Source organism: Arvicanthis niloticus, chromosome 1, assembly GCF_011762505.2.
Source record: "Arvicanthis niloticus isolate mArvNil1 chromosome 1, mArvNil1.pat.X, whole genome shotgun sequence".
NCBI classification, from domain to species: domain Eukaryota; kingdom Metazoa; phylum Chordata; class Mammalia; order Rodentia; family Muridae; genus Arvicanthis; species Arvicanthis niloticus.
In genome coordinates, this window is record NC_047658.1 from 6,882,522 (window position 1) to 6,908,713 (window position 26,192).

At 50.9% G+C, this 26,192-nt stretch overlaps 3 protein-coding genes across 4 annotated transcripts in view; 1 reads left to right on the forward strand and 2 right to left on the reverse strand.

The window, feature by feature from the left end:
- Positions 1-5,542: 5,542 nt before the first annotated feature.
- Med29 (mediator complex subunit 29) lies at positions 5,543-10,436 on the reverse strand. The gene is made up of 4 exons (XM_034517276.2): positions 10,154-10,436; positions 9,316-9,374; positions 9,025-9,109; positions 5,543-6,196 (listed from the first exon to the last, which is right to left on the reverse strand). Exons 1-4 carry the CDS (start codon positions 10,364-10,366, stop codon positions 5,954-5,956), a joined length of 600 nt encoding a protein of 199 aa, XP_034373167.1. The 5' UTR covers positions 10,367-10,436; the 3' UTR covers positions 5,543-5,953.
- Positions 9,885-16,171, forward strand: Paf1 (PAF1 component of Paf1/RNA polymerase II complex). 2 transcript variants are annotated; one of them, XM_076930642.1, is made up of 15 exons: positions 9,885-10,021; positions 10,648-10,964; positions 11,341-11,370; positions 12,267-12,359; positions 12,648-12,769; positions 12,859-12,925; positions 13,001-13,102; positions 13,182-13,287; positions 13,363-13,431; positions 13,513-13,616; positions 13,829-13,945; positions 14,033-14,161; positions 15,240-15,345; positions 15,451-15,541; positions 15,618-16,171. In XM_076930642.1, the coding sequence occupies exons 2-15, from the start codon at positions 10,918-10,920 to the stop codon at positions 16,040-16,042; spliced, it is 1,608 nt and encodes a 535-aa protein (XP_076786757.1). In that variant the 5' UTR covers positions 9,885-10,021; positions 10,648-10,917; the 3' UTR covers positions 16,043-16,171. The 2 variants fall into 2 exon arrangements, with proteins under 2 accessions (XP_076786757.1, XP_034373154.1); XM_034517263.3 differs by lacking the exon at positions 9,885-10,021 and having other exon boundaries at positions 10,634-10,964.
- Positions 16,172-16,313: 142 nt separating this feature from the next.
- The window catches only part of Samd4b (sterile alpha motif domain containing 4B), a 38,467-nt gene continuing 28,588 nt past the window's right edge, over positions 16,314-26,192 (reverse strand). The window contains exons 4-13 of the mRNA XM_034517251.2: positions 24,886-25,125; positions 24,433-24,542; positions 24,195-24,281; positions 23,302-23,620; positions 22,886-22,971; positions 22,431-22,549; positions 20,611-20,809; positions 20,368-20,491; positions 18,630-18,713; positions 16,314-18,418 (exon numbers count right to left, since the gene is read on the reverse strand). Of these exons, the coding sequence (XP_034373142.1) occupies positions 18,390-18,418; positions 18,630-18,713; positions 20,368-20,491; positions 20,611-20,809; positions 22,431-22,549; positions 22,886-22,971; positions 23,302-23,620; positions 24,195-24,281; positions 24,433-24,542; positions 24,886-25,125 (1,397 nt within the window). The 3' untranslated portion in view covers positions 16,314-18,389. The remainder of the gene's footprint in view (positions 18,419-18,629; positions 18,714-20,367; positions 20,492-20,610; positions 20,810-22,430; positions 22,550-22,885; positions 22,972-23,301; positions 23,621-24,194; positions 24,282-24,432; positions 24,543-24,885; positions 25,126-26,192) is intronic.

Consider the following 26,192-nt stretch of genomic DNA (forward strand, 5'->3'; position numbering starts at 1 on the left):
CCTCTCCTTAGCTGTAGCTCAGCCCCGCTCGCTCGCTCTTCCAACCCCCTTGTCTAGCAAGGGCTCATTCACCCAAGCTGCACTTTAAATTATCAAGAGGTTTTGCTTCCGAAAACTCAAGTTTGGAACAGCTTGAATCTTTTATTAGGGAGAAAGCTCGCCTCTATTGGAAAAAAAAAAGGGGTGGGGGGCACCTTCAACGTTGAATGGGTTTCTTGTAATGCAAGCCATCTTAAACGCTCTTGAGGTCTGTAAAGGTTTTTGTTTTTCAATCGGGTCTCCTTAGCCGGCTTGGAACTCGCGATCTTCCCGTCTCCACCACCCAAGTAGTGTTAGGATTACAGGCATGGCCGCCACACCCAAGTAAAAAGTATTATTTCAAGGATATCTCCAGTGAAAAAGTGTTCTTGTGTATGGGAGTTATCATTGCCAGGAGTGTAATTACAATGCTGGGAAGTTCTAGCACGGTGCGTTGCGCACTTGTATCGAGGTAGGGAGATTCTGCCAGGCTTCTCACTGGCTTGCCTCACAGGAGACGGGTGTGTGTAGGGGGAATCCCTGGTGCAGCGCTTTCTGGGGCCAAGGGGCCTTCCTGGGCTGGTCCCGTGAGCAGGGCGGGCCCTAGGCTGCTGTGGCACGGTGGCGGCCTCCCGCTCGCCCGTGACTCACTCGCTCAGGGCGGGGGAGGGGGCTTCCTGGAAGCCGTGACGAGGACGCTCAGCCCGGACGCTTGGGTTCCTCTCTGGTAACCAGGGTTCCAGTCTGTTGTAAACAGTCTCGAGGACAACGGGAAAAGAAGGGAAGGAGGGGCACAAAAACTTGCCTCCCGCCCAGTTTACAAATCCCTGAGCCAGCCAATTTTAGGACCAAACGCAAAAAGCCAGGGTTGGGGTGGGGCATGCCGGGGTTTTCGGAGGCCAGCTGGGACTGGATCATGGAGAAGTAATTCCAGTTTCGATTCCCTGGAGACTGCGAGCTTTTTGCCATCCCTGACTCAGCCTGGCCCCCTCCTCTATCTGCTGAGTCACTGGGACTAAAGCCTGGCTGCCTGGTATTGGGCTACTCTCTAAAGGATGCTGGGGTGGGGGATAGAAGAGGGGTGTAAGCATGACACCCCCCCCCAAATCAAGACTTTAAGCTGTAGGACTCACAAAGTGAGAATAATTAACAAAAATACGGGGTCAGGTGCCCCACACTGGGTGCTCTGGCCCTCAACCTCTGTTCTTTGCTTGTCCAGTGGTCCAGACACACAGATTACCTCCTTCAGCACCAGGAATCCAGGCCCCACTTATTCTCCCCTAGACCCCTGGCCCACCTCCCTCAGACCTAGGGATCCAAGTTCTCTGGATCTAGGAGTCCGGGGTTCTGTTCAGGGCCCCCCTTCCACCCCCAACCCCCGCTTGTGTGCCCCAATCCCAGGAGGAAGTTCATGGCCTGACTCCTCCCTGTTCCCCACGTAGCCAGCGGGGAAAATCCGCGGCCCAGACAGGGGCCGGGAATCCCCTCTGGAATGACGGTGGGGAAGGGGACGGCCAAGGTCCCGCGGGACACGCGGCCACGTCCTGTGCGCGCTGGGGTTGGGGGCTGGGGTAGAGAAAGGGGCGGAAACCAGAGAGGCTAAAAATATAGCAAGCGCTTCCGGCCTAGGGGGAGGTGAACTCAGAGCTGAGTTTCCAGAAAAACAAGCAGGGACGGGAAACGCGGGGGTGTGAGAGCCAGTGGGCGGGCAGGGGCCATGTACACGCGGCACGTGTGTGCCGGTGGTGATTGCCTGCGAGTGTGGCCCAGGCAGGGTGTTGCAGAGGGGGACAACCAGTATGCCACCTGTAGTGTGCCCACAGGATCGGGAACTGTGCTGGCTCTGCATGTGTTGTGGGAGTCCCTAAGTTCCTAGTTATGTAATTGAGGGCGCAAGTGCCTAAGGTCCTCATAGAACAGGGTCCTGTAAATCAATGTGAAGCCACCTGTCTGTGTCACTGACTACTCCACATGTGCTGCAAGTGGCCTCTGGAGAATTGTCAACTGTAACTACTGCAGCTGTCTTTGAAGGGACTTCATGAGAACTGTCACTTCTCACCCCACCCCCAACTCATCTGTGTGTAATTGAGTCACCGTGGGGTCTGTGCTGACTAAGTGTGCCATTCCTAGCAGGTGCCTGGGTGACAGGATTGAACACATAGGACCTTGAAGTAGAGTGTGGACTTTCTGTGGTTCACTCAGCACTGATACACTATGTGTACGAATGTTATTTGTGGGTCTGTGCCCTTTTTGTGGCTGTCTTGGAGGTGGCCTGTTCCTGACAATGTGGTAGACCGAGTCTGGACATACATAGTTCCTCTGTGGACCAGTCATAAGGCAGTGAAACCAGTGAACTTTGGTGCTTGACGTAGCTGCAGGCTTGTGATGGGGAGAGCTGCCGGCTTACTGGTTGTGTGGCGCTCCTGTGTCTGCTTCTGTGAACAGAGCAGACTTGTACACACCCGCATCTAGATACTGAGTATCTGAGCCAATCTTATCTGTCCCCAGCGAATGGGGCTGCTCTGCCACAGAGCTGAGTCAGCCTGTGATGGGCAAAGTCTTGATGGGGTGAGAGATAGTGGTTTAAATGGTGGTTACAGGGTTGGGTCACATGGTTAGACGTTGCTCTAGTGTTTGTGGTACTTGGTCATGGAGCAGGGTCCGTGTGTGTGGGAGGATGGCCAATGTGCTAATATCTGCTGGGGGTGGGGCATGTGCCCACAGTCAGTCCTTTTCTTTGGGGGAAGCAGCCTGTAGATACGTGAAGCAAGTTGCCCTCGAACTTGCGGCAAGCCTCCTACTTCTGCCTCTCAAGTGCTGAGATTACAAGCATGAGCCACTTTGGCTGGCTGTGGTTTTTCAACTCATACATACCATCCCTAGTGTGGGGTTTTTGTACAGGCCCGCACAACCTCTCTCTGTGCCTTACATAAGGCAGGGAGAAGGCAAATCTTAGCAAGGACCTTCACCATCCATCTGGGCTTTCTCCTCTGTGCCCAAGCCTCTTTACTCTCTGCCAGAGGCTGGCCTGTGCTCTGCAGTTCCTTCACTTTTGCTGAGTGTGTATCCAAAAGACCTAATTCCTTCTCCTTCAAGTCTGCAGTCACCAGCCTAACAAGGGTTTCTTTGACACGTCAGCTTATTTTTGTTCAGACTGGTCTCAAATGATCCTCTTGCCTCAGGCTCTCAAATGATACTATGAATGTAGGCCACCAAACTCCTTTTAAAAATGTGTGTGGAGGTCAGAGGACACCTTGTGTGAGTCAGTCCTCTCCTTCCAACATGCAAGCCTGAGGGACTGAACTTAGGTCACCTGTCTTGGTAGCCGTTTACCCATTGAGCCGCCTCAATGGCCCAGACACTGTGCGTCTCCTTTTCCCACTTTGGAGACAGGATCTCACTGTGTAGCCGTCTGCTGGAATTACAGGATTATGTACCGTGTTGTATTTTGTTCATCTCCGGGATCTTCAGCTCAAAAGCTGCCATATTTTTTGAATGAATATAAATTGGTGTTTATCTTTTATGGTATGGGATTGTGGAAAACACACCTGTCACTCCATGGTCTGCTGTCACCCAGAGTGTTTTAAGCAGTTGGGCCTTGTATCCTGGGTGCCATGCCTACCTGCATGTGTTATGTTGGCATCACCCCAAGGGGCCAGCTGTACGTGTCTTCTTGAACCACAAACTGCCATACTCCAGCCAATATATAGTGAGCTGGTTGGAAACGAACATGTTCTGCCTTGGATAGGATCAGTATGTTTTCAGTTGTATGCAAGATTACTAATTTCTTGAACTGTTTCTAGAAACAAAATATGGTCACGGAGATGTGTGTTGGGTGCCCAAGTGACAAGACCCATGGGGAGTCTGATGCGTCACTTTGGGACATAGCTCATTGCTAACCATACAGGAATCTAGGTGTTGCTGAATGAAGGCTTGGCTTTTTTTCTTTTGGCTGAGATGAGGTCTTACTATGTCGCCCAGAATGGCTTTGCAGTTTTCTTGCCTCCACCTCAAGACATCAAGGCATTTTGTAGTTAAAGCCCATGGTGGTGCAGCCCTGTCGTCAGAACTTGGGAGTCAGAAGCAAGAAGATCCCAAGTTCAAGACTAGCTTGGGCAACACAATGAGACCTTATCTCAAGAAGAAAGATAAATATGGTGATACACTGTAGTGGGGATGTTTTCATTTTCATCCCAGGTGTAGGGCCTGGGGCTGCTCTGAACCGTCCACAGCAGGTGACTACCATTTGCCTCTTGCTCTAGCAGAGGCAGGATTTAGCCAGCTACAGATAGTTTCTCCAACTGTGTGATGTTTGGAATTTGGGAACTTTTCAGATGGTATATAAATGGTAGAGCCCAGACAGGCTTGGTGGGTGGTTGTTGGTCATTTAGGGAGGTTGGCTGCTGTTTGTCAGAAGCCATGGTCAAGGATGAAACAAAAGGAAAGACATTAGATTCAGGGATTTTCTTAATTCCTCGCTCCCTTGTTTATCTAGTGTTAGGGAGTAAAACTCAGCTGGGGGTGGGAGGGTAAAGGGCAGGGAAAAAGAACCACAATGTCCCAAAGACCAGCTACAGCGCACATCTGTAATCTCAACCCTTGTATGGCAAAGTGGGAGGTGAAGACAGGAACTCACCTGGGAGCTCCTAGGCTAAGCAACAGGATGGCAGGAGAACCTCTGCCTGCAAACAGAACTCCACGACCTAAAAGGCTCTCTACCTCCACACACAAATGCCCCCTTCCATACACTGTGTACATGCAAACAAGCACACCCCACCACATACACTCACACATAATCGCAGTACTTGGCAAGTTGAAGCAAGTGTTCTGAGTTACATGACAGCCTGAACTATACTGTATGGCTAGCCTAGGCTATGGAGTGAGACCTTGTCTCTACAATTCCACATGAAAAGAAATTAGGCCCATGATCATACTGGTGGAATTCACCTTCCCTGCCGAAAACCCTGCAGTGGCATTGAAGCCAGGCAGGGCAAGGAATGCCTGCTGTGCACACTCTTACTTGACGATTTCCCAGTTTTCCTAGTGTGATGATTTGGGCTCCTGCACATCATGGAGGTCCCCATGGTCTTCAGGGACTTTTGCAGACACAGGGTCCAGTCCATGAGGCCACTGGTTGGTGACATGGGAACCAGGGCACAGAAAGTATGGCGGGGGCTTGTGACCAGGCCCACAGCCTGGGGCCTTCCCTCCCTCCCTGAAGACCCCTCCCCAGGGCCTGCTTCCCGGAGGAGCTGGGTTCTTCCCCAAACCCATGATTCATTCAAGCTGGGGCCTTTTCACTTCTGCTTTGGAGCTAAAAATATAGAGACCAAGGAGTCTTGTTGAGCAGGCCTCCCCACACATTGCACAATGCCCCCCACCCCTGCTAGAGAGTCCTGCTGACGCAGGGCCCAATGCAGACCCAAACTGCTCCTAGGCTGTGTGTGCTGAGGTCAGGGCCCACATTCATGCACATCTTTTGTGAGCCAGAAAGTCCCTTCTGTAGCCTCAAGTAACCCAGGCATTTTGGTTCCAAATATATATGTGTATGAATGATCCCAGTTAAGCATTGGAGACAACAAAAGAGGACTGGTAGAGAGAGAAAGGCAGGACTGGAGGAAGGTAGGTTAAAAGGAGTCCATACATTGGAACAGACCTCTCCACTGGGCCGCTGATGACCTCTGTTCTGGGGACTCCTTCTCCCACCTGGCCCTGGGTGTAGCACTGACTGGGCCCTTTAGAGGTCCACTCCAGGTCAGGGAACAGAGTGGGTGGAGGCAACAGAGGTGGGGTTGAGGCCTGTGCTGCCTGCAAGTCTTTGCTGCCCCCTGCTGGTTTCAGCCACATTACTGTGGCTCCATAAATAAATCAGTAACAGGAACCACCTGTTTGCCTTAAACCATACTTCATTCTCTGCTTCTTCCCCACCAAGACTTCAGAGGCTGCCCCCAGGGCCAGTTGATGGTGCAGTAGTCTTGCCAGTGACCTTGTTGGCACAGTCCAGCAGGGCAGTGTGAATGTCTTTGGCACAGGAAATCTGGGCTTTGATGACAGCCAGGTACTGCGGGTAGGGCAGGCTGTCTGGCTGCACTGCATCTGGCTTTGTGGCTGTGGGTACCAGTGTTGGAGAGTGCTTGGCGCTGTCACAGCTCTGTGAAAGGCACTCGTGGGCCAGGCGCTGTGGGAAGGCAGGCAAGAGAAAAGCAACAGCATCACTTTCAAGGACCTGCAGCCTCCCCTCCTCCCAATCTGAGGCTAAACTGATGGGCTCTGGGTATCCAAAGTCAGGCTGGACTGTCCAGCATGTGTGGCTGCTTCTCCCTGGGACTTCGTTTTAAATGTTTTCGGTGTTGCTTGAGTCAGAGACTTGCTAAGTAGACAAGGCTGTCCTCACACTTCTTACTCTACTGCTTTGTTCTCCTGAGAGCTGGGATCATGAGTGCACACAACTGCGCTGGTCAGAGAGTGGTCTGTAGGTAAAGGCGCTTGCTATCAAGCCTGAGGACCTGGTTTCTATTTCCCCAGGAATCACAGAGTAGAAGGAAAAAAAAAATCAACTATGGCAACATGTCCTCTGACCTCTGCCTGTGCACAATGGCAGGCCCTGACCACAATAAAATGTAAAATTAAAAAAAAGTTACCAAGTATAATGCTATGCCCAGTTCCGCAAATGGGTTGGATAACCACCTCTCCTTGTCTGGTGAGAACCGGGACAGAGGTGTGAGACAGGAAATAAGTGCTACACTGTGTAAGTGCTAATTGTTGGACATTAGCTGTCCTTGTTCCTGTCCTAACTGAACCTGGGCTTGGTGTCTACTTGATGGCACTGCACCTAGCGGCTGTCTTCTGTCCTGGTTCCCGCCAAGGCTGCCACTCTCCTCTCCTCGCTGCTCAGGCCCCTCCCAGCCTCTCAACATCTCCCCAGACGGCTTCTTGTGAGTCCTTGTCTCAGGGCTGACTCCCTTAGTAGGAGTAGTCCCAATCCAGCCAAAGTAACCCCATCTTGCAACAAAACTCCATTTAGCTGTGCCGTGTGCCAAACTGCATTAAAACCCTGTCCTTCCCATGCTGGACAGTGCTTGCCGAAGCAGCAGAAACCTTGATAAGAGCCAGGCGTAGGGGTGCAGGACGCCAGCACCCCCGACTGAGAGGCGGAGCAGGAAGCCCAGGCATCCTTGGCTGCACAGCAAGTTTGGCTCATTTAACAAACAGTAAAATTAAAGGCTGGTGGCAAGGGTTGAGACATTTTTTTCAGTGGTGTAGCTGGTCGTCCAGTCCAGTTTAGTCCAGTCCAGTCCAGTCCTCCCCTAGCCCCCATCCCACAATGTATCTAATGAGCTCACATCAGCATGCTGGGTTCTGAACCTTGCTTCAGTTCCTATGTCCTTACTTGAAGGGTAAACAGATGTTTCGTCTACAGCTCCAGAAGAATCATTTCATGCCTACCCTTCCTGATTCCACCCACAGCCTGAGAACAATTTCCCAACAGTCCATCCGTCATTCGGCCTGGCAAAGTCTCCAAGCTTCTGTCTGCCCTAATTCTTCCTCACAACTCAGCCAGGCCTGCCTCTCTGGGCTCCCACCTCTAGTCTCAGGCATTCTTAACATGCCCCTCATTTCCTCACAAAGAAACTTCCTCACTTCAAATCCTCCATCACTTTCTGACACACTGGTTATATTTCCAGTCTAGTAAGACCCAGCCTACCACACCTCAGCACACTCTACTGACATGCCTAAAGGGAAGTGATTGAGTGTGGTACTGGGGATTGAATTTACAGCTTTACTTGTGTTAGATAAACTCTACCACTCAACTAAGTCCCCAGTTCTTAGCCCCAATGCTCCTAGCCCAGGCTAGCCTGGAACTTATGGTAGTCTTCTTACATCAGCCTTTCAAGTTAAGATTGCAGACTGGAACCAACATACCTAGCTCTTCTTTTTACATTTAAAGCAAGATCTCACTAGCCACCCAGACAGGTCTTGAACTTTGACCCTCCTGCTTCAGCCTCTTAAGCAGTGGGATGAAAAGACTTGCTGGCCTAAGGGAATTCTTGTGTGTATGGTTGAGGATGTATGGCCCAAAGGCCAGCCTCCTATGTTGTTCCTCAAGATCCTCCCTCCCTCCCTTGTTTTTTTTTTTTTTTTTTTTTTTTAGATAAGACCTTTTATCAGGACCTGGAACTAGCCAATTAGGCTGGGCTGGCTACCTACTGAGTCTCAAATATCCAGTTACCCGCCCCCCAACCCCCAATACCTCAGCACTAGGGCTGCAGGCATGCACTGCCATGGCCAGCTTTTTAATGTGGGTGTTAGGAATCAAACTTTTCCAACCATACTGCAACCTCAGCTGTCGCTACTCTCATCTCTCACGGTCCTGGCCTATGCTTTATCATGTTTGCTTCTCAGCCTGCCCACTCAAGTCTTCTTGGTTTTGCCATACCCCAAGTAGCTGAAGTCACAGTCTCAAGCTCATGAAGGTCCCTAGCAACAAAGCACAGGTCCCCATATCCTCCCCTCAGGCCTTGTCCTTGCTGCACTTCCAGCCAGATTGTCAGGTGGAATTCCATGTTTCACAAGTAACCTTCTGTGAGTCACCCTCTCTCTATTCCGGCCTTCCACATGCCCCTGGGCTTCCTCACCCTACAGAGCTTGACCACTCTGGTCCATGCTGTGTCATCACAGCCTTGACCACTCTGAGCTGTCCCTCTTTGGTCTTGTATTTGTCACTCCACTGAACTAGCAACTCTGTGAGGGTGAGAATCAGGAGAGATTTCACCCCCAGCCTCAGCTGAAACACATGTCTGGCTCAGAGGAAGTAACCAATGAGCGACTGGCTGACTAAGGCAGTGCACGCCTGTGATCTCAGTACACTCAGAATATGGAGGCCTGCTTGGTCTACAGACCCAGTGTTGGGAGAGCCTGGGCTACTGAGTGATACTATCTCAAATTGTTCTTGTGGTGAGCTAAGCAGACGGAGTTTAGTCACAATGTCTCTAGGGAGTTCCTTACCAAGCAGAGTTCCAGCTGATCACAGAGTGCATAAAACTCCTCTAGACACTTGTCAAAGCGCTGTATGGGTCCGTCACTGCTATTCCTATAGCCAGGGAGAAAACAGAGTTTGAGTAGTGAAGTGACTTTCAGTCTGAAACACCAGCATCTGTATGTAGATGATCAAGTGGCCACCAAGATATTAAAGCCAGGCCCAGGGGATCCAGGCAGGGGTTAAAAAGGAGGAGGTGGGGCAATGAGGGGGGGGGAGGAGTTTCTATGGTTGAGGTAGAGAAGAGGGAGTTTACTTACTGTCCGTTGTCAATGTTAGTGTTCTGAATCAGGTTCTGGGCTGCAACTTTCATCAAAGTCTAGTTTCAAAAGGATGTCAAGAGAGAAAAGTAAGATACAGGAGACAAAGTCGCACAGAAAGGATCAAGTCTTTTCTGAGATTCATAGGCTTTTCAGCTGGCAGCTCCATCCTGATAATAGAGACTAAAGCTCACTACCATCCCCATGGTAATTTCTCCCCGTATTTTTCCATAAGCCTGTTCTCATTTGGAATTCTCACCAATAACTTCCTGGACATACCCTTTACCCAGTCATCACGGACAGAATTGACACTGAGGCCGGACTTCTGCACGGAACTTAACCAGAACTGTTTCTCTTTCTACTCTTCTCTCTCCCACCCCTCTTTCTCCATCTATCCATCTAGTTTTTCGAGACAGGGTTTCTCTGTGTAGCCCCGGGTATCCTAGAACTCATTCGGCTGTCCTTGGAACTCAAAAGATCCACCTTCCTTTGCCTCCTGAAGATTGGAATTAAAGGCGTGCACTACCACACCCGGCTAAAATTCTCATTTCTTTTCTCTCCTCAGGGTTTCATTATGTAGACCCTGGTAGGCCTGGAACTCTGTAGCCCAGACCGGCCTCGAACTCCAGAGATCCGTTCCCCTCTGCGGTCCGAGCGCTGGGATTAAGAGCGAGCCACCGCTACAGCTGCCCAGAGCTTCGCTTTGGTAAGACACAAACACGCACATTGCTAGTCTTACTTCTCTTCCCTGCCTACGATCTCTCCTTATCAAACAGCCCCTCGGCGCACCTTCCCGGAGCCAGCCCGCTAGCCCCTTTTGCTCCCCGCGGCCCATCACCTGGAGACTCTCCTTCAGCTGCGGGATGAGCATCTTGTAGCGCTGCACAGGATCGAAGTCCTGTTGTTGCTGCTGCAGGAGCCCGCTCTGGGCTGAGCCCACCAGTTGGGCCGGTTGCGGCTGTTGTTGGGAACCGGGACCACCGGCAGAACCCGGACCTGAGACACCGGCAGCAGAGGAAACCGCCGCAGCCTGTGGCTGGGGCGCAGCCATTTTCCTCCGCTAGGACACCGGAAACACGCCACAAGCGCGTCTGCTCCGATGGCTCCTCAGCGTCTTCAGTTGGATGGCTTCCTTTCCGAGTTAGCCCGGCCTTACCGACGGGTTAGCCAATGGGAGGAGAGGATATGCGTTTTTCTCCGCCCTCTCAAATCCGAGGTCTTGAGTGGAATACCTTTTCACCAATCAAAAGAGGAGTTCTCCCAAAGCCCCGCCCTTTCACCCACAGCTCGCCAATCGCTGTGAGGGACTGACCGCACTCTATTTCCCTGAAGGCCTTGCGTCCAGAAGCGACCTGTCCTGTCTTCAGCGTCTTGGTAGCAGTCGGAGCTGTAGCTGCGAGTCGGTGTCCGGCGCTGTCCACGCTTTTACTTGAGTCACACCCAAGCCCTTCTCGCCGGCCCACTCCATCCCGCATTTCCCCGCGGAGCCCGGCGTCTACGGGAGCCTGTCCTTGGACCCGGCGTCTCTCAAAGTCGGCACGCCCCTTAGCGTCCGCCCGCGGCCAGCGAGGACGCCGTCCGCGCCACCGTCGCCTGGTCGCGATGGCGCCCACCATCCAGACCCAGGCCCAGAGGGAAGATGGTCACAGGTAGGTCTCTTGTCACCTGCCGTTTCGTTCTGTTTTGTGAGCTGCAAGCTGGGGCGAGGCCGAGGGGCTTACGACGTCACTGGCTCCCTCAGGTCGGCCCGCGATGTCTATCAGTGCTCACCCCTGACGAAGGGGCGGTCCCCTCTGGGCCTCTGCAGTCGCTTCCTGGTTCCCAGCTATCCAATTTCGGAATTCCACCTTGGGGGAGGGACCTAGTCCTCAGTCCCCTTCAGTGCAACTTCTGGAGCGCCCTCCTAAGGGGATTGAGCATCTGGCTCCATGCACTCAAGAACCACTCCTTCAGAAATTCAGGGACCTTTCTTTCCAACTCACATGTCAAACTTTTGACATCACTCTCTCTTCTCCCCGAAACCAGGCCCAATTCCCACCGGACCTTGCCTGAGAGGTAAGCTCCTAGCTACACTTTCCAGGAGGGGTGGGACACGAACGCAATGGGGGGAAGCTGTTGGGGGCCTTTTTTGTGCTTTTGAGAATCTTATAAAGTGCCCCAGACTGACCTCAAACTGGCAGTGTCATTTGCCTCAGCCTACTGGGTGCTGGGGTTGCAGCCCTATGTTGTCCAGCAGCACAGGCCTAGGGTTTCTTTTTTTTTTTTTTTTTTTAAAATTGTGTGTACATACCTTAGCTGTGTGTGATAGTCTAAAGACACTTTTTCCCTTCCACCATATAGGTATAGGCTTGAGATATTAAACTTCGGTCCTCAGGCTTGACAGCAGGCACTTACTTTTACCTGCTGAGCCATCCTGTCATCAACCTGAGGCTGTTTTTTTAAAAATTTTTGTTATTACTCTTTCTTTTGATTTTTCAAGGTAGGGTTTCCTCTGTGTAGCCCTGGCTTTCCTGGAACTTACTCTGTAGACCAGGCTGGCTTCAAACTCACAAGAGATCCACCTGCCTCTGCCTCTTGAAGGCTGGTATTAAAGGTGTGGGCACTACTACTCCTTGAGACAAGCATTTCACTTTGTATCCCTGACTGGTTTTTTACTATGTAAACTGTCACTAACTTAAACTCTCAAGTGATCCGCCTGCCTCCCAAACCCAGGGATTAAAGGCCTGTGCTACCATTTCAGCCATTTATATTATTTTTAATTAGATGTGTAAGTATTTGCATGTACAGAGGCCACAGGAATCAGGTCCCCCTGGATCTGGAGTTACAGGTGGTTGTCAGCAGGCTGATGTGGGTCCAGCCTTGGGTCCTCTGCAGGATAAGTACTCTCTCTTAACTGCTGAAGTCATCTCTGTAGGCCTGCAAGACCTAGTTCTGGGCCACTGTTTTCTTAGGTCTGGAGTGGTCTGCCGAGTCAAGTACTGCAATAGCCTTCCTGACATCCCGTTTGACCCCAAATTCATCACCTACCCCTTTGACCAGAACAGGTAGGTAGGACTGAACAGGTAGGTAGTAGAATGGAAAAACTACTTTAAAACAGCTCATTGATGGCAAGGACTGCTTATTTCATTGCCTCTTCCTCCCTTGGACTGGCACATAGGAGGTGTCAGTAACTACTAAGAGAGAAAGCAGCATGTAATACCTTTCTTACTCAGAAGCTGCCAGTGCTGGATGCTTGCATTCAGAGTTCCTCTCCATAGAAGCTTAGCTTCTAGGAAGGGAGCATGTTGGGGCGTAACATGCATGTGACATGTTTATAACGTTTTTCCACTCAGGTTTGTTCAGTACAAAGCAACCTCCTTGGAGAAACAACACAAACATGACCTCCTGACTGAGCCAGATCTGGGGGTCACCATCGATCTCATCAATCCTGACACCTACCGCATCGATCCCAATGGTGTGTGGGGAGACAGGGAGGGTCTGCTCTAGGCCATCAAAGGCCAGGCCTGAGTATCCCTCATGGTCCTCCTGCCCCTCACCCCCTAGTTCTTCTGGATCCGGCTGATGAGAAGCTGCTCGAAGAGGAGATTCAGGCTCCTACCAGCTCTAAGAGGTGAGGTGGTCCCCATAGCTACTGGGTAGACTTTGCCAAGCATGGGACCCTGAGGTGCCTGGTTTTCCTCTCTAGATCCCAGCAGCATGCGAAGGTGGTGCCGTGGATGCGTAAAACAGAGTACATCTCCACTGAGTTCAACAGATATGGTATCTCCAATGAGAAGCCTGAGGTCAAGTAAGTAACAGATGGGAAGGAAAGGGGCAAGACTTTAGCGATGCCCAGAGGTCCTTAATGACATTTTCTTCACTGCTAGGATTGGGGTTTCTGTGAAACAGCAGTTTACAGAAGAAGAAATATACAAAGACAGGGACAGCCAGATCACAGCTATCGAGAAGACTTTTGAAGATGCCCAGAAATCGGTAATTGGGGGACTAGAATAGAGGCAAAAGTGTGGCTCAGGTTCTTCCTCTTTCTCACCCTTTTTGTTCTATCAGATCTCTCAGCATTACAGCAAGCCCCGAGTGACACCAGTGGAGGTCATGCCTGTCTTCCCAGACTTTAAGGTCAGACTCAGGGTGGGAAGCAGGGGCAGCCGCTTGTGCCTGTCTAGTCCTTACTAACTTTAGTATCTTTCTTTTTCCCAGATGTGGATCAACCCATGTGCTCAGGTCATTTTTGACTCAGACCCAGCCCCCAAGGACACAAGTGGGGCAGCTGCATTAGAGATGATGTCTCAGGCCATGATCAGGTCAGTGGTCCTGCTTTCTACCTTGGTGTGCTCCTTGTTGCCTCTCTTTATTTGTTTTTGAGATAGGTTATGATCTTGTCCAGGCTGACCTCTGGGCTCCTTGCATTCTTGCCGCAGTCTCTGGAATGATGAGCGTATAGGCATGTGTCACCACACCCTGCTTTGTTACTTTCTTGCTTTTGACCTTTACACTCTCTTCTCCCCCAAACCAGAGGCATGATGGATGAGGAAGGGAATCAGTTTGTGGCTTATTTTCTGCCTGTGGAAGAGACACTAAAGAAACGGAAGCGGGACCAAGAGGAAGAGATGGACTATGCACCAGATGATGTGTAAGTGGGTTAGGGTCAGGTTTTAGAATTCAGAAGTATGTCTCCTTCACTCCTCAGGAACCAATGGGCTGTGTGTTCTCTTCCCAGGTATGACTACAAGATTGCTCGGGAATACAACTGGAATGTGAAGAACAAGGCCAGTAAGGGTTACGAGGAGAACTACTTCTTCATCTTCAGAGAGGGTGATGGGGTTTACTACAATGAGCTGGAGACCAGGTACTCAGCACTGTTTCATGAGTTTGTCCCTTTGTGGTTTTTATTGTTTTTTTGAGATCATGCAAGAACTACTCTGAGGTCATTTGTACCTAAAGATTTGTTGTGTTTGAGAGAGCACCTGGAGCCTGCTTATAAATGTGGGCTGGACTTGGCTCTGGTTCTAGTACCATAGAAATTTTTTCACATAATGCAGGATAAAACCTAGTCATTTTTCTCACACGATAGGCAAGTGCCCTCCTATAAGATACATTTCTAGTCTCAATAGTTTTAATAAGCTTTTTGTATATGATGTGTTTATGTTCACGTGTGTACATACTGGAGCCAAAGGTTGCAATCAGTTTTCCTTTGTTGCTCCTCTTTTGTGTGCACGCATTACTATGTGTAGAGACCTACGCATGGCATGCATGTGGAGGTTAGAGGATAACTTGGGAAGAGTTACTCTTTCTTGTTCCACCATGGCACTTTACCAACTGAACCATCTCCTCCATCCCTCCAACCCTCTCTGAGGGCTGAAAGCTAATGTGTCCTAGTGCCTGTGGTCTGAGTTTCTATTCAATATGGCTCTGCTCCTGTTGTCCTGCTGGAGATGTGAAAACGGGCAGAATGACATCATGACCTTTAGTGAATACTACAATCCAGCTACAGTCCTCTGCTTTTCTATTTAAAAGCCAGAAACCCAAAATTTGCCACTTTCTTGTTTTTATGCTTTGGATAAGGGGCCTTGGAAAATGGCTTAGCAGTGAAGAACACTAGCTGCTCTTCCAGAAGACGCCAGTTTATATCCCAGTTCCCACATAGACAGTTTTGCCAAGAGAATCTGATGCCATCTTGTGGTTTCTTGGGGTACTACAACACAACATACATACATGGAGGCAAACACCCATTCACTTAAAATCTTAAAAAAAACCCCAGAAAACTTAAAAGTTGGGTATGCATCAAATCCATAATACAATTTTCACGTCCACTCTATGTATAATGTGTCTTCTGGTATACTCTGGGTCAAATATTGATAGGGAACCAGGTGTCAGATTACATTGGTCCCAGTGGAGCCTAACAATTCTGCAATTGACCATTGCAGGGTTCGTCTCAGTAAGCGCCGGGCCAAGGCTGGGGTTCAGTCAGGTACTAATGCCTTGCTTGTTGTCAAACACCGTGACATGAATGAGAAGGAATTAGAAGCCCAGGTAAGCTCTACTGGCCCAAGATACCCAAAGGGAGTCTAGTGGGTGAGGTCAGGGTCAGAAGTCTGACAGACCTCTTCCATCTTCTTCCCAATTTGCTGGTTCTAGGAGGCACGCAAGGCCCAGTTGGAAAACCACGAACCAGAGGAAGAGGAGGAGGAGGAAATGGAGGCTGAAGAGAAAGAAGCTGGGGGCTCAGGTAAAGGACTAGCCACATCCTGGGAGCCTTGGGAGGGTTGGGCAATGGGATCTCACCAGTCCCTACTTCTTCACAGATGAGGAACAGGAGAAGGGCAGCAGCAGTGAGAAGGAAGGCAGCGAGGACGAACGCTCTGGCAGTGAGAGTGACCGAGAGGAGGGTGACAGGGATGAGGCAAGTGACAAGAGTGGCAGTGGCGAGGATGAGAGCAGCGAGGATGAAGCACGTGCTGCCCGGGACAAAGAGGAGATTTTCGGCAGTGATGCTGATTCGGAAGATGATGCCGACTCTGATGATGAGGACAGAGGGCAGGCCCACAGGGGCAGTGACAATGACTCGGACAGTGGCAGTGATGGTGGTGGCCAGCGGAGCCGCAGCCAAAGCAGGAGCCGCAGCAGGAGTGCCAGCCCCTTCCCCAGTGGCAGTGAGCACTCAGCTCAGGAGGATGGCAGTGAAGCTGCAGCTTCTGACTCCAGTGAGGCCGACAGTGACAGCGACTAAGCCTCAAGGCCTTTTAATGAGGTCAGCACAGACATCATTCTTAGGGCAGGGAAGCACTTTTCTAGTTGTCTGTTTTGTGAGCCCTTTGTCCCTACAATCTTTGCTGTTAATAAACCCAACTTCTCTTGACTTCATCTCTCAGAGCCTCTGCTCCCCTTCACACTGTCTTTGCACACACCCCCATCCCACCCCCGTGCTCAAGGATCTCTCCTTGAAGCACAAAATCAAGCCCCCATGGATTTTCCAGGAAATACATAAGAAAAATTAGGAGTCTTTTTTGTTTTTGTTTTTTTTGTTTTCCAAAATAAGCCCAGACCATTAACAATTGAAACTCCAACAAATAAGTCTTCTCCAACAGCGAGAAAAATGTACAGTTACTCAAAGCTGATTCTGCCAGTGGGGCTGGGGACAGAAGTGGGTAGGATAGGGTGAAATCACGGAGGGGAGTGGGGGTGGGAGGGTCAGGGTCCTGCCTGTCAGAGTGAGGCCGCCTGCGTCCTGCACTCTGCTGTCAGGTGGGTGGGAAGCTCTCGCCTCCCTCTCAGGGAGGGTATCCCTCATCACCTTCCAGTGCCAGGCAGGGTCAGTCACCCTGATGGGAAGTGAACAAGACAAGACTAGACCGGCTTGTGGAGGTGAGGGTCCCATGAGAGGGACACCCTGCTTATTCCAAACAGGTGGCCTTTCACCCCACTTCCCACTGTTAGTAGGAGGGGCCGGAGAAGCCCGGGAGTTAAGAGGGGGAATGAGCAAAGGCACAGAAACCTGGAGGGCCGGGGTGGGGACTTGCATAGGTTGATGAGTGTGCAAGAGGTACATAAATACACCTGACACCCCGCCCAGCCCGGCACTGGGAGAGGTGGTGGGGACCACAGGTAGGTCCCCAGGGCCACTCTACCCCCTGGCTTCTTCTCCCTCCCTGGGCTCAAAGCAGGGGAGGTCCACAGACCAGGAGGCAGGGGCAAGGTCTGGGGGGATGGGCTGATAGTGCAGGGAAGGCTTTCTTTTTTTCCTTTTTCTTCCTTTTTCTTTTTTTTTTGGTTTTGTTTTTTCCCAACATTTTGTATCTTTAATAACATACACAATGGTTACCAGCCATATTCATAACAAAAGTTATTCATAAAATGTATCTAAAAATAACATTTTTTTCCTTTTCGTGTGAAAAGCTTGAGAATGTCCCAATGAGGGTGTAGGTTAAGGGGGAAAGAGGAGTTTGGAATAGGGGACCCTGGCTTCCCCACAGCCTGAATCCCAAATTCCCTCCCTCCACCTGGGCCCCAGCACCAGCCCTCATCAAGAACAGGGAGTGGAGGGTTTATGTGACTCAGGCTGGGCTGCACCTCTGGGTTATGATATAGTGTTCCACTTACATGAGGTCATGACATAATGGGGGTAGGAAAGGTTGACAGAAAGAGAGGGTAGGCAAGAAAACAAAAACCCAACACCCCCCCCTTCCCTGGTTCCTACCCACAAGTCTTGCCAACAGACCTGGGGAACAGAGAAGGGTTATGTTGGTGGGGGAAAGGGACATTAAGGCAACAGACTTCCTGACCTCACTGCGGGCCTGGGGCTGCCCACCTTCAACCTCTGCATCTGGGAGCCGGGGCTGGGATAGGGAAGGGCAGGGGGTCTGCAAGAGGGGGCTCTGCCCTCTCCTCATAAAGTTCAGGCTCCCCCTGCCACTGTCCTGGCTCAGAGAGAGGCCTGGGGATTCTAAAAATGACAGGGAATGATCAGAGAAAAACCGTTAAGAACTATATAAATATGTATCTTAAATAGGCCTAAGAAATTAATTGTAGAGAACCTCTGATAAACAGGGCAAGAAAAAAAGGAGGAAGGTGGTGCCTGTCCTGGGGGATAGTAGGAATGATGAAGGGTAGCAGGGAAGGGAGAGGGGCTCTTCTCCAGTGACATACTGGTGGAGCGGGCTGTCCACACTGCTCATTCCCCCACTGTCATGTGTCTGAAGGGCAGGCTGCACAAGGTGGCTGTCAGTTTGTCTCTGAGGAAGTCTGCTCTCTTGGGGTAGGACAGGTATCAGCAGTCTGAAGGAGGCAGGGGTAGGATGGGGCTAGTATGGGATTTGGGAGGGAAGAGGCAGGCAGTCTGGCCAGTCCTTGCCTCTGGCTGCCCTCTCTGTCCCTGGCCTCAGCTGAGATCCCTCAATGGGCCTGGGAGTGAGCAAGGCGTGTGCCAATGTTAAACAAAAGTTAAGAGGATGAGTAGAAAAATATCAGAATGTATAGCTGCGCCAGCCCACCCTCTCGCTGCCGAGGAGAAGCCTGTTGGGGGATGGCCCCCGCCCGCCGCCCAGGGAGCCTATGGGTGCGCTGGGCTGTGGGTCCCGTCAGATGGTGGAGGTTTTGTCTGTCCCATCTGTGGTAAGAAAGGGAGGAAGGGAGGAAGGTCAGGAGCTGATGGGAGGCCTGAGCAAAGGCATTCACATAGCATGCCATCCCAGGCGGGCCCTCCCTGGAGTCTGGTCTGGCCTCCCCTTGGGACCCTCAGGATGGCTCCAAGTTGCTGGGTTCAGAGCTGGAGATGCTGGGTAGGTGGGAGCTAGATCAGGGGAAGAGGAAATGCTCACCACCCAAGGCGTGTTCTGTCATGCTCAGACACAGAGACTCCAGGGTGGGATTGATCTCCAGGTCAGGCCCAGGTACCGGGCAGTCTGAGTGGGAGAGAAGAGAATGGTGGTGGTGAGAGGAGGGCCAACCAGAATGGAAAGAGGGAAGGGCTGGAGACAGAGACTGCTGGCATAGGGTTGGAGCCAAGAGATAAAGAGGCCAGAAAGCATGCTTACAAAGGGGTGGAAGACATAGCTGAGAAGAGACAAAGACAGGCCTAGGGATGTCACAATGCAGACAGGGAGACAGTCACTGTTGGACAATGCAGAAAAGGCCAGACTTTTCTGTTCTTGAGTGTTCTTGTGTTCTTGGAGGCCACACATAGGCTTTGACTATTTTGGACAGGGACTCCAAGTTGCCTTTGACAGTCTGGGCAGACACTGGGCAGCTTCTTGCTGACTGATGGCCTATCCTCTATGCGTGGTGTAAAGCTGAGCTGAAGAAGCCCTTCCTGTGCCTATTTGGACTTGTTCCTGCAGACAGGATGCAATCCAAGCTCAACAGGTGGTGCAAAACAGGACAACAGCTATAAAGCCTGTCCTCAAAGTCCTGCTCAAAAGACCTCCTCTCTAGCTCCTGCACTGAAGAGAGCTCAGGTCCCACACTGCTAAGTACTGTGCCTCATCTCAGGACATCTGAGCTTTTGAGCTGTACTCCTAGGTCAGGCTCCTATCTTAAACCGAATTTTTCACCCCAGTCACCCTAACCTTGAGGTTAGGTCCCAGGGAGACCTGTTCCTCTAAAAAAAGTTTTGAACTTGAACACTCTTTATAGCTAACTGGTGAAGTGGGAACACATTTGAGCACCCTTCTCATAAGTATCAGGGAGGGCTTCATCCAACAAGTGTAGGAAGGCTGCCTAATGGGCTGGCACACTGATTGGAAGTTCCCACCTTGTGCACCTATGGCACACCCATTCACTCAACACCATTTAACAATATATATCCCTACAGTGTGCTAAGCCCAGCCTCAAGATGTACAGACAGGAGATCTCTGGGACCACAAATGGAGGCCTACAGTATTTCATCAATTCACAAATTCCACTGGCTACAAAGTTTCTGACTGCAAGAATTTATGTCCAGAGCAGGTCACTGAAGCCAGCTTCCTGTCACAGATGGCAAGCCTAATCCAAGCATGCAGGAGTACACTAGCCAGAAGCCACTCTACCTCATCCAGTCAAGCAGGGACCCAGAGCTGGCATATCTTTGATCTGTCATCACATGCCACTCAACTCTCTTCACCTCTGACCTCCAGGCTGATTTGAACAGAGGGGAGTGAGCCCACTTTCACCACCCTTTCACCACAAAACCTCATTAAGAGGTGTAGTCATGTCAGGCGGTGGTGGCGCACGCCTTTAATCCCAGCACTTGGGAGGCAGAGGCAGGCAGATTTCTGAGTTTGAGGCCAGCCTGGTCTACAGAGTGAGTTCCAGGACAGCCAGGGCTACACAGAGGAACCCTATCTCGAAAAACAAAACAAAACAAAACAAAACAGGGAGAGAGCCCTGAAAGACAATGGACATACAAGGAAAACATCTCCCTAAAGGTACAGAGAGATAGATGGGGGATGCTGCATAGCCTGGAGAGACCTGCTACAAATCCAAAGGGGAGAGCAGATGTGATATCTAGGTGAGCAGACAAAAGTCAACTAAGGAGGTTGGCCAGGATGAATGACAGAGGACAGAGGCAAGGCACCTCACCTGGAGGGAACATGAGAATAGCCTGGGGTGACGAGTGAACTGGGAGCGAGTGAGTGCGCTGCACAGAGCTGCGGCTCTGGCTGGGCATGCTGTTGCTGCCTCCAGGATTGGCAAACCACAGGTTCTACATAGGATGGGGAGAAAGTGTCAGGGTGAATAGGAGAAGCCCAGACCCAAACACGCATTCCAGGTACTGCCACCCAAAACCCAGGAGCACCTGGACCTGGATAGCAGCCAGCTCACCTGTCGGCCCTGACCCCCAAGACTGGGGCTGGTAAGGGCATGTCGAGGAGAGACACCCCCAATGCCTGAAGGGCTCAGGAGGCCCATCCTGCCAGGTGGTAATGCCCGAGGAGGCATTGGGAACTGCCGCTGGGTCCGCCGGGCCACACCCATCCCCACAGAGCCAGCTATGGGGAGCGAGTTGGAGCCAAATGCCCAGCTGTCAGAGAGCAGAGCATAGGTTATTAAGCTTAGGCAGAAGGTTAATATCTCCTGTCCTTCCCACAACTCCAGTGGATAGGACAAAACAACAATCTACTCTGAGCAAGGATCCCTTGACTGTGTCCTTGCACCCTACATTTCTGTTTCTTCCTGACCCAAGGTGGAAATGGGGAACATAGTGAGGGTTCCTTGTATCCTTCAAAGCAGTTCTTCAAATGTCACTTTTCAATCAAGAAATGTGTTATCTGGTGTGAGAAGGGCCTTCAGAGCCTTCTGCATATAGGTAAGGAGACAAAGTACAGGAGCAGGGTCTACTTGACAGACATATGCTGGGGCTTTGTCACCACATGGTGCTGGGAATAGAAACCAGGGCCCTATGCACGGTAGACAAGTTCTCTGTACATGATGCCCCACACTAGTACTGTTAACAGTTGCATCAGACTCTGAGCTGCCTTTCTTTGCTCACTATTTCAGAAGTCAGGCAACATTCCTTGTATCTTTTTCTCTCTAGGACAGAGAGCTGATAGGAAAATATTGTGTGGGTTTACAAGACGGCTCAGCAGGTAAAGGTGCTTGCCATCAAGACTGATGACCTGAGCCAGGCGGTGGTGGTGCATGCCTTTAATCCCAGCACTTGGGAGGCAGAGGCAGGCGGATTTCTGAGTTCGAGGCCAGCCTGGTCTACAGAGTGAGTTCCAGGATAGCCAGGGCTACACAGAGAAACCCTGTCTCGAAAAACAAAAACAAAACAAAACAAAATAAAAGACTGATGACCTGAGGTTAACCCCTGGAACCCAGATGGTGTAAGGAGAAGACTGACTTCTAAAAGTTGTCCTCTGACCTTCACATGTGCACCATGCCATGGGTGTACCCACACACATGCCATAAGTAAACGCTGGAAGGGAGCACTGTGCTGTGACTCTGCAGGTCCTCCCTCTAACAGCTGCAGAGCAATTTCACGGTTCTACCTAATACCTACTTCTATGCTCTATGGCATGTAAGCTAGATCATGAGGCATAAAGCTGTCCATCTCCCCAAAAGTCTGTTAAGAGCCAGAACCCCACTTTGTTCTCCAGATTTGAAAGCAAAAGCTTCCTCTTCTTTCCCTTCAAAGACCCACTGTGGCTGCCAATGGCCATGATACATTTCCTCTAAAGAAGGCTCTCTGTACTGTAGGCCCATCTCTTAAATTTTCTGAAGGGTAATCAAATGGCAGCACCTTTCCACAAATCAAGCTCTCTTTCCATGAATCCCCACCTCCTCATTCTCCAAACTGTAGAAATCTCCTTGCCTCTGCCTCCTGACTGCTAGGACTAAAGTCCTGTGCCACACCACTTAGCCCTTTTCTCTCCCTCCCTTTCTCTTTTTGGTGTTTTTGAGACAGGGTTTCTCTGTGTAGCCCTCAATGTTCTCGAACTCAGAAATCCGAGTGCTGGGATTAAAGGCGTGTCCACCACATCTGGTCTTTTTTCTCTTTTAAGCTGTATTTCATCTTAATTTTCTAGAAACTCTACTGGGTTATCTGGGTAAGTGTAGCAGGGGGCCCGTTTCAGAACACAACCAACACCCTTTTAGGCATCCACGTGCCAATTCCATCTGTCTAGGGGGTGCCCACCTACCCCTTCTGCTGCCGGTAGCTCTGCATGTCCAGTGCAGCTTTTCGAGGGAATGTCCGGAGGAGTTTCAGCACTTGCTGCTTCCAGGACAGCAGCCGCTTTTTCTGTGTCTCTGTGAAAGCCTGGAAAGGGGGAAAAGGAAGATGCTGGACATAAGAGGATCACACTTAGGTTAGCTGGGAGAGACAGGTACACAGGGGTAACTAAGTATAGACATCTCTCCTTATGATTCTCCTTATGATCAAGAAGAGAAAGAGGCAAGAAACCCTGAACCAGCAGGAATGTTTTTGAGTTGACTTGGGAAACTTGACCAAATATTAACACTGAGAGCAAGGATGAGCAGGTAGGAGGTGGCCACCCCCCACAGGGTATATACAAAAGCTAAGAAGCATTTGAAGGCAACACTGGAGAGGACAGGCTGGAACCTGGGCCCTGGTGCACTGTGAACTCTGACCTACCTCATGAGTCAGGCACTTTTCGATGAGCTGGAGGTAACTGGTGATGTTCTCCTCGTCTGGTCGGGACACCAGCAGTTGGGTGCATACTGAGGAATGTGGGAAAGGGCAGAGCTTAGTCCCAATATACCCTCTGCCAAATTGCAGCCTTCCCAGTACCAGCTGGTAGGTATAGGGACAAGAAACATGGGCTGGATGAGTCCCAGTTCCTTGCCTTAGAGGGCAATGGCTAGTATCATCAGCCCAGACAGGCCTGCTGGAAGAGACCTATTCAAACTACATCTCATCTACTCGCAAGGTTCACCTCGAGGGTCTCTAATAAGAAGCACTGCTCCCCTTCTGTAACTTGGACTTGATCCCTGGTACCTGGGTTCACCTGGTATTCTGTCTCAGGATTCTTGGGTAGACACTGCTCTCACCTTTGCCCATCACCCGTGTAAACTGGCTGGGGATGTCTCCGTCGGCGACGGGAGCTGGGGCTGGCTCACTGCTATCAGAGGGGGCTGGAGCTGGTGGAGGAGGATAGTTCTCTGCAGCTGGAGGGTCCTTGGCCTCAGTGCCCTTGTCTGATCCAGGGTGGGTGAGGGGAGGCTCAGCACCTGGCAGCAGCGGCTCCCCTCGACCCCCATCCTTGGCAGTAGGAGTGGCCTGAAGGACACTGTAGGCCTTGATAGGAGTGATGATGATCTGCTGCAGTTCCTGCAGAGCGTTCCGCAGATTGCCACCTTCCAGCACATCCTACAAGGGAGGACGCAGCTAGGTCAAGCCCAGACCCAGACCCCGAGGGGACGAGACTCAGAGAGGCCTACATGGTATGTAAGGTTCCAGCACAGAGGTCAGACAAGGGCAGCTCTGGCCCATCAGCCAGATAGACTCCTTTTTCTCTCCAAAGAAGGAGTACTGGACTAAGACAGTTGAGAAGGAAAAACCAGAAGGAGGAAGCAAGGAAAAGAGAGAAGGAAGAAAAATGGAAGCAGAATCAGTATTGCGTGGAGAAGAAAGTCAATGAAAAGATCCCTTACACATCTGCACCTCATCCATAAATTCACCCACTCGTCTACCAGTAAAAGATGGACACATTCTGCAATCACAAACCAGGACAGGGAGGGAAGACAGGGAGAGAGGGTAGGAGGGAGCCTCTCAGGTACCAGCAAGTGAGCCCTTTGATGACAACCTGCTCAGGGCCTCTAGAATCCAGCTGCCCATAGCTGGAGCCAGCAGAGGTCAGACTGCAGCTCCCAACAAGACTGATCTGAAGCCTTCTACTTGCCCATACCACTGGGCCTTGAAGATGAGGATACCAGGTCCTCACCTTCTCTAGGGACTTGAGGACGCTCTGTCTCTCACGCAGCTTCTGGATGCTCAGGGCTATCTTGTGCCGGGCACCTTTGGTGACATTCTGTGATGAGGATAGAAGGAGATAGGAAGCTAAAAATAGGTAAGGTACGTAAGGGTAGCCCAACAAAGACCAGGAACAGAAGAGCCTTGATGACAGGAACAGCACCCAACTGTGTTGGACCACCACTTCCCCAATGATCTCTCAAATTTACCTGCGACTCTAGGTGCTGCTCAGTTAGGGTCATCATCTCTTCGTAGCTCATCTGTGAGAACAGAGCAGCATACTTGTGCAAGCGGAGGCTCTTGAGCCATGAGGGCACATCTGTGGAAAAGGAGGGAGGATAAGTCAGGAGATGGATACTGGTGATCAGAGGGGATTGTGGGCAGAAGTCAGGCATAAGCCACCAATGGCCTTGGAAACTACAGTGGGTTGAAGCCAGAAGCTACCTTTTCAGACATCGTTCCCTAGCAGGATATCTGACCTACTGAGCTGCCAGGATGGGCTCCATGATTCATCTCATCTCTCAATTATCTGAGCTCTGGCTGGTTACCTATTACCTTCAAACCTGTCCCCTCCCTGAGATAGCAGCTACAGGCAATTTTCTGTCCTTCCAGCCCAGTCCAAGCCCCGGAGAAGGGTTTCTGGCACTGTCCTCTGGATGCACCTTTCATCCCGCTGCCATCCTCCTGGAAAGTGTTCCGGCTGGAGCCCTGCTCCTCCGTCTGCTCACTGCCAGAGGAGGCCACACTGCTCTGGGGCGAGAGGGGTGCGTGGTCGGCTGTGGTGAAAGCAGCCCGGGCCCCAAGCTCCTCTGGACTCGGCCACTCACCAGGGGCCTGGGGGCTCGTAGGGATGAGTGACATGGAGCGCTTCAGTGGGCTAGGGTGGATTTGGCAGGGGAGACCTGGCCAGAGAAGGAAAAGCAAGAGGTCAGGTTGGGGGATCTGAGCATAAAAAAAGACCATGGCCTGATCAATCCTATAATCCTCGACGGGTAAGGAGCCAAGGGACTTCAGAGGGAACTGTCTATAGATATTGTTCAACCTCTCACCCGAATACCCAACTTCCCAGCACGATGCCAGGGGCCTAAGAACTTGCCTCACTCCTTTACTCACACCCACCCAAGCCCCAGCAGCTGTGGCTGGAGTTATTTTCATGCCTAACTAGATTTCCCACTTCGTTCTTGCCGCTTACAGCAGCCATGTTGATTGTTTTTAGAGGTCGGGCTTTTGAGACTGGTTCTCACTTTGTAGTCAGGTTGATCTCAAACTCAGTGATCTTCCTGTGTGCTGTAATTACTGGCATGTGCCACCACATTCAAGTAGACAACAATGTTCAAATGTGCAGATCTGGCCTGTTTTTAGATCCTGGAGGCTTCCTTCACATTGAGTCCAAGCTCACACACCCGAAAGCCCTAGCCCCTAGTTAACTCTGATCACTCAATCTCCTACAGCCCAGTCCTTGGCTTAAGACGATTCTTCTCCTCATTTCTCTGGAACCATCCCACTCCTCTTTTGAGACAGGGCCTCTCAAAATATTCTTGTGCTTCTGTCTTTTGTTTTGTTTTTCGAGACAGGGTTTCTTTGCATAGCCCTGGCTGTCCTGGAACTCACTCTGTAGATCCGCCTGCCTCTGCCTCCCAAGTGCTGGGAGTAAAGGCGTGCGCCACCACTGCCCAGCGTGCTTGTTTTTTAAGTGCCGGGATTAAAGATAAATGCAACCACCCTGGCTCTGAACACCAAATGCTTGTTCCTGGTTCACTCAAGTTTACACCAAAGGACTTTGGCACCTGCTTTATTAATGGCTGATGTTGGTCACAGGTGCCACAGTAGAGTAGTTCACCAAGATGCTAAGCCTTCATTTTCCTAAGGAACAGAGGCATTTAGCCTTCTTGGAAAAAAGACTGACACCCTGACTAGTTTACTCCAGTAACTTCTACTCAATCATTACACAAAACTAATTGGGGCTGGG

Coding starts and splice junctions, on each gene's coding strand:
- Paf1 (XM_076930642.1), top strand. CDS start 10,918: ATGGCGCCCACCATCCAGACCCAGGCCCAGAGGGAAGATGGTCACAG. Junction 12,770..12,858: donor CTACCGCATCGATCCCAATG/GTGTGTGGGGAG, acceptor CTCACCCCCTAG/TTCTTCTGGATCCGGCTGAT. Junction 15,346..15,450: donor AGAAGGAATTAGAAGCCCAG/GTAAGCTCTACT, acceptor TGCTGGTTCTAG/GAGGCACGCAAGGCCCAGTT.
- Med29 (XM_034517276.2), bottom strand. CDS start 10,366: ATGGCTGCGCCCCAGCCACAGGCTGCGGCGGTTTCCTCTGCTGCCGGT. Junction 9,375..10,153: donor AGCTGAAGGAGAGTCTCCAG/GTGATGGGCCGC, acceptor TTTTGAAACTAG/ACTTTGATGAAAGTTGCAGC. Junction 9,110..9,315: donor ACTAACATTGACAACGGACA/GTAAGTAAACTC, acceptor CCCTGGCTATAG/GAATAGCAGTGACGGACCCA.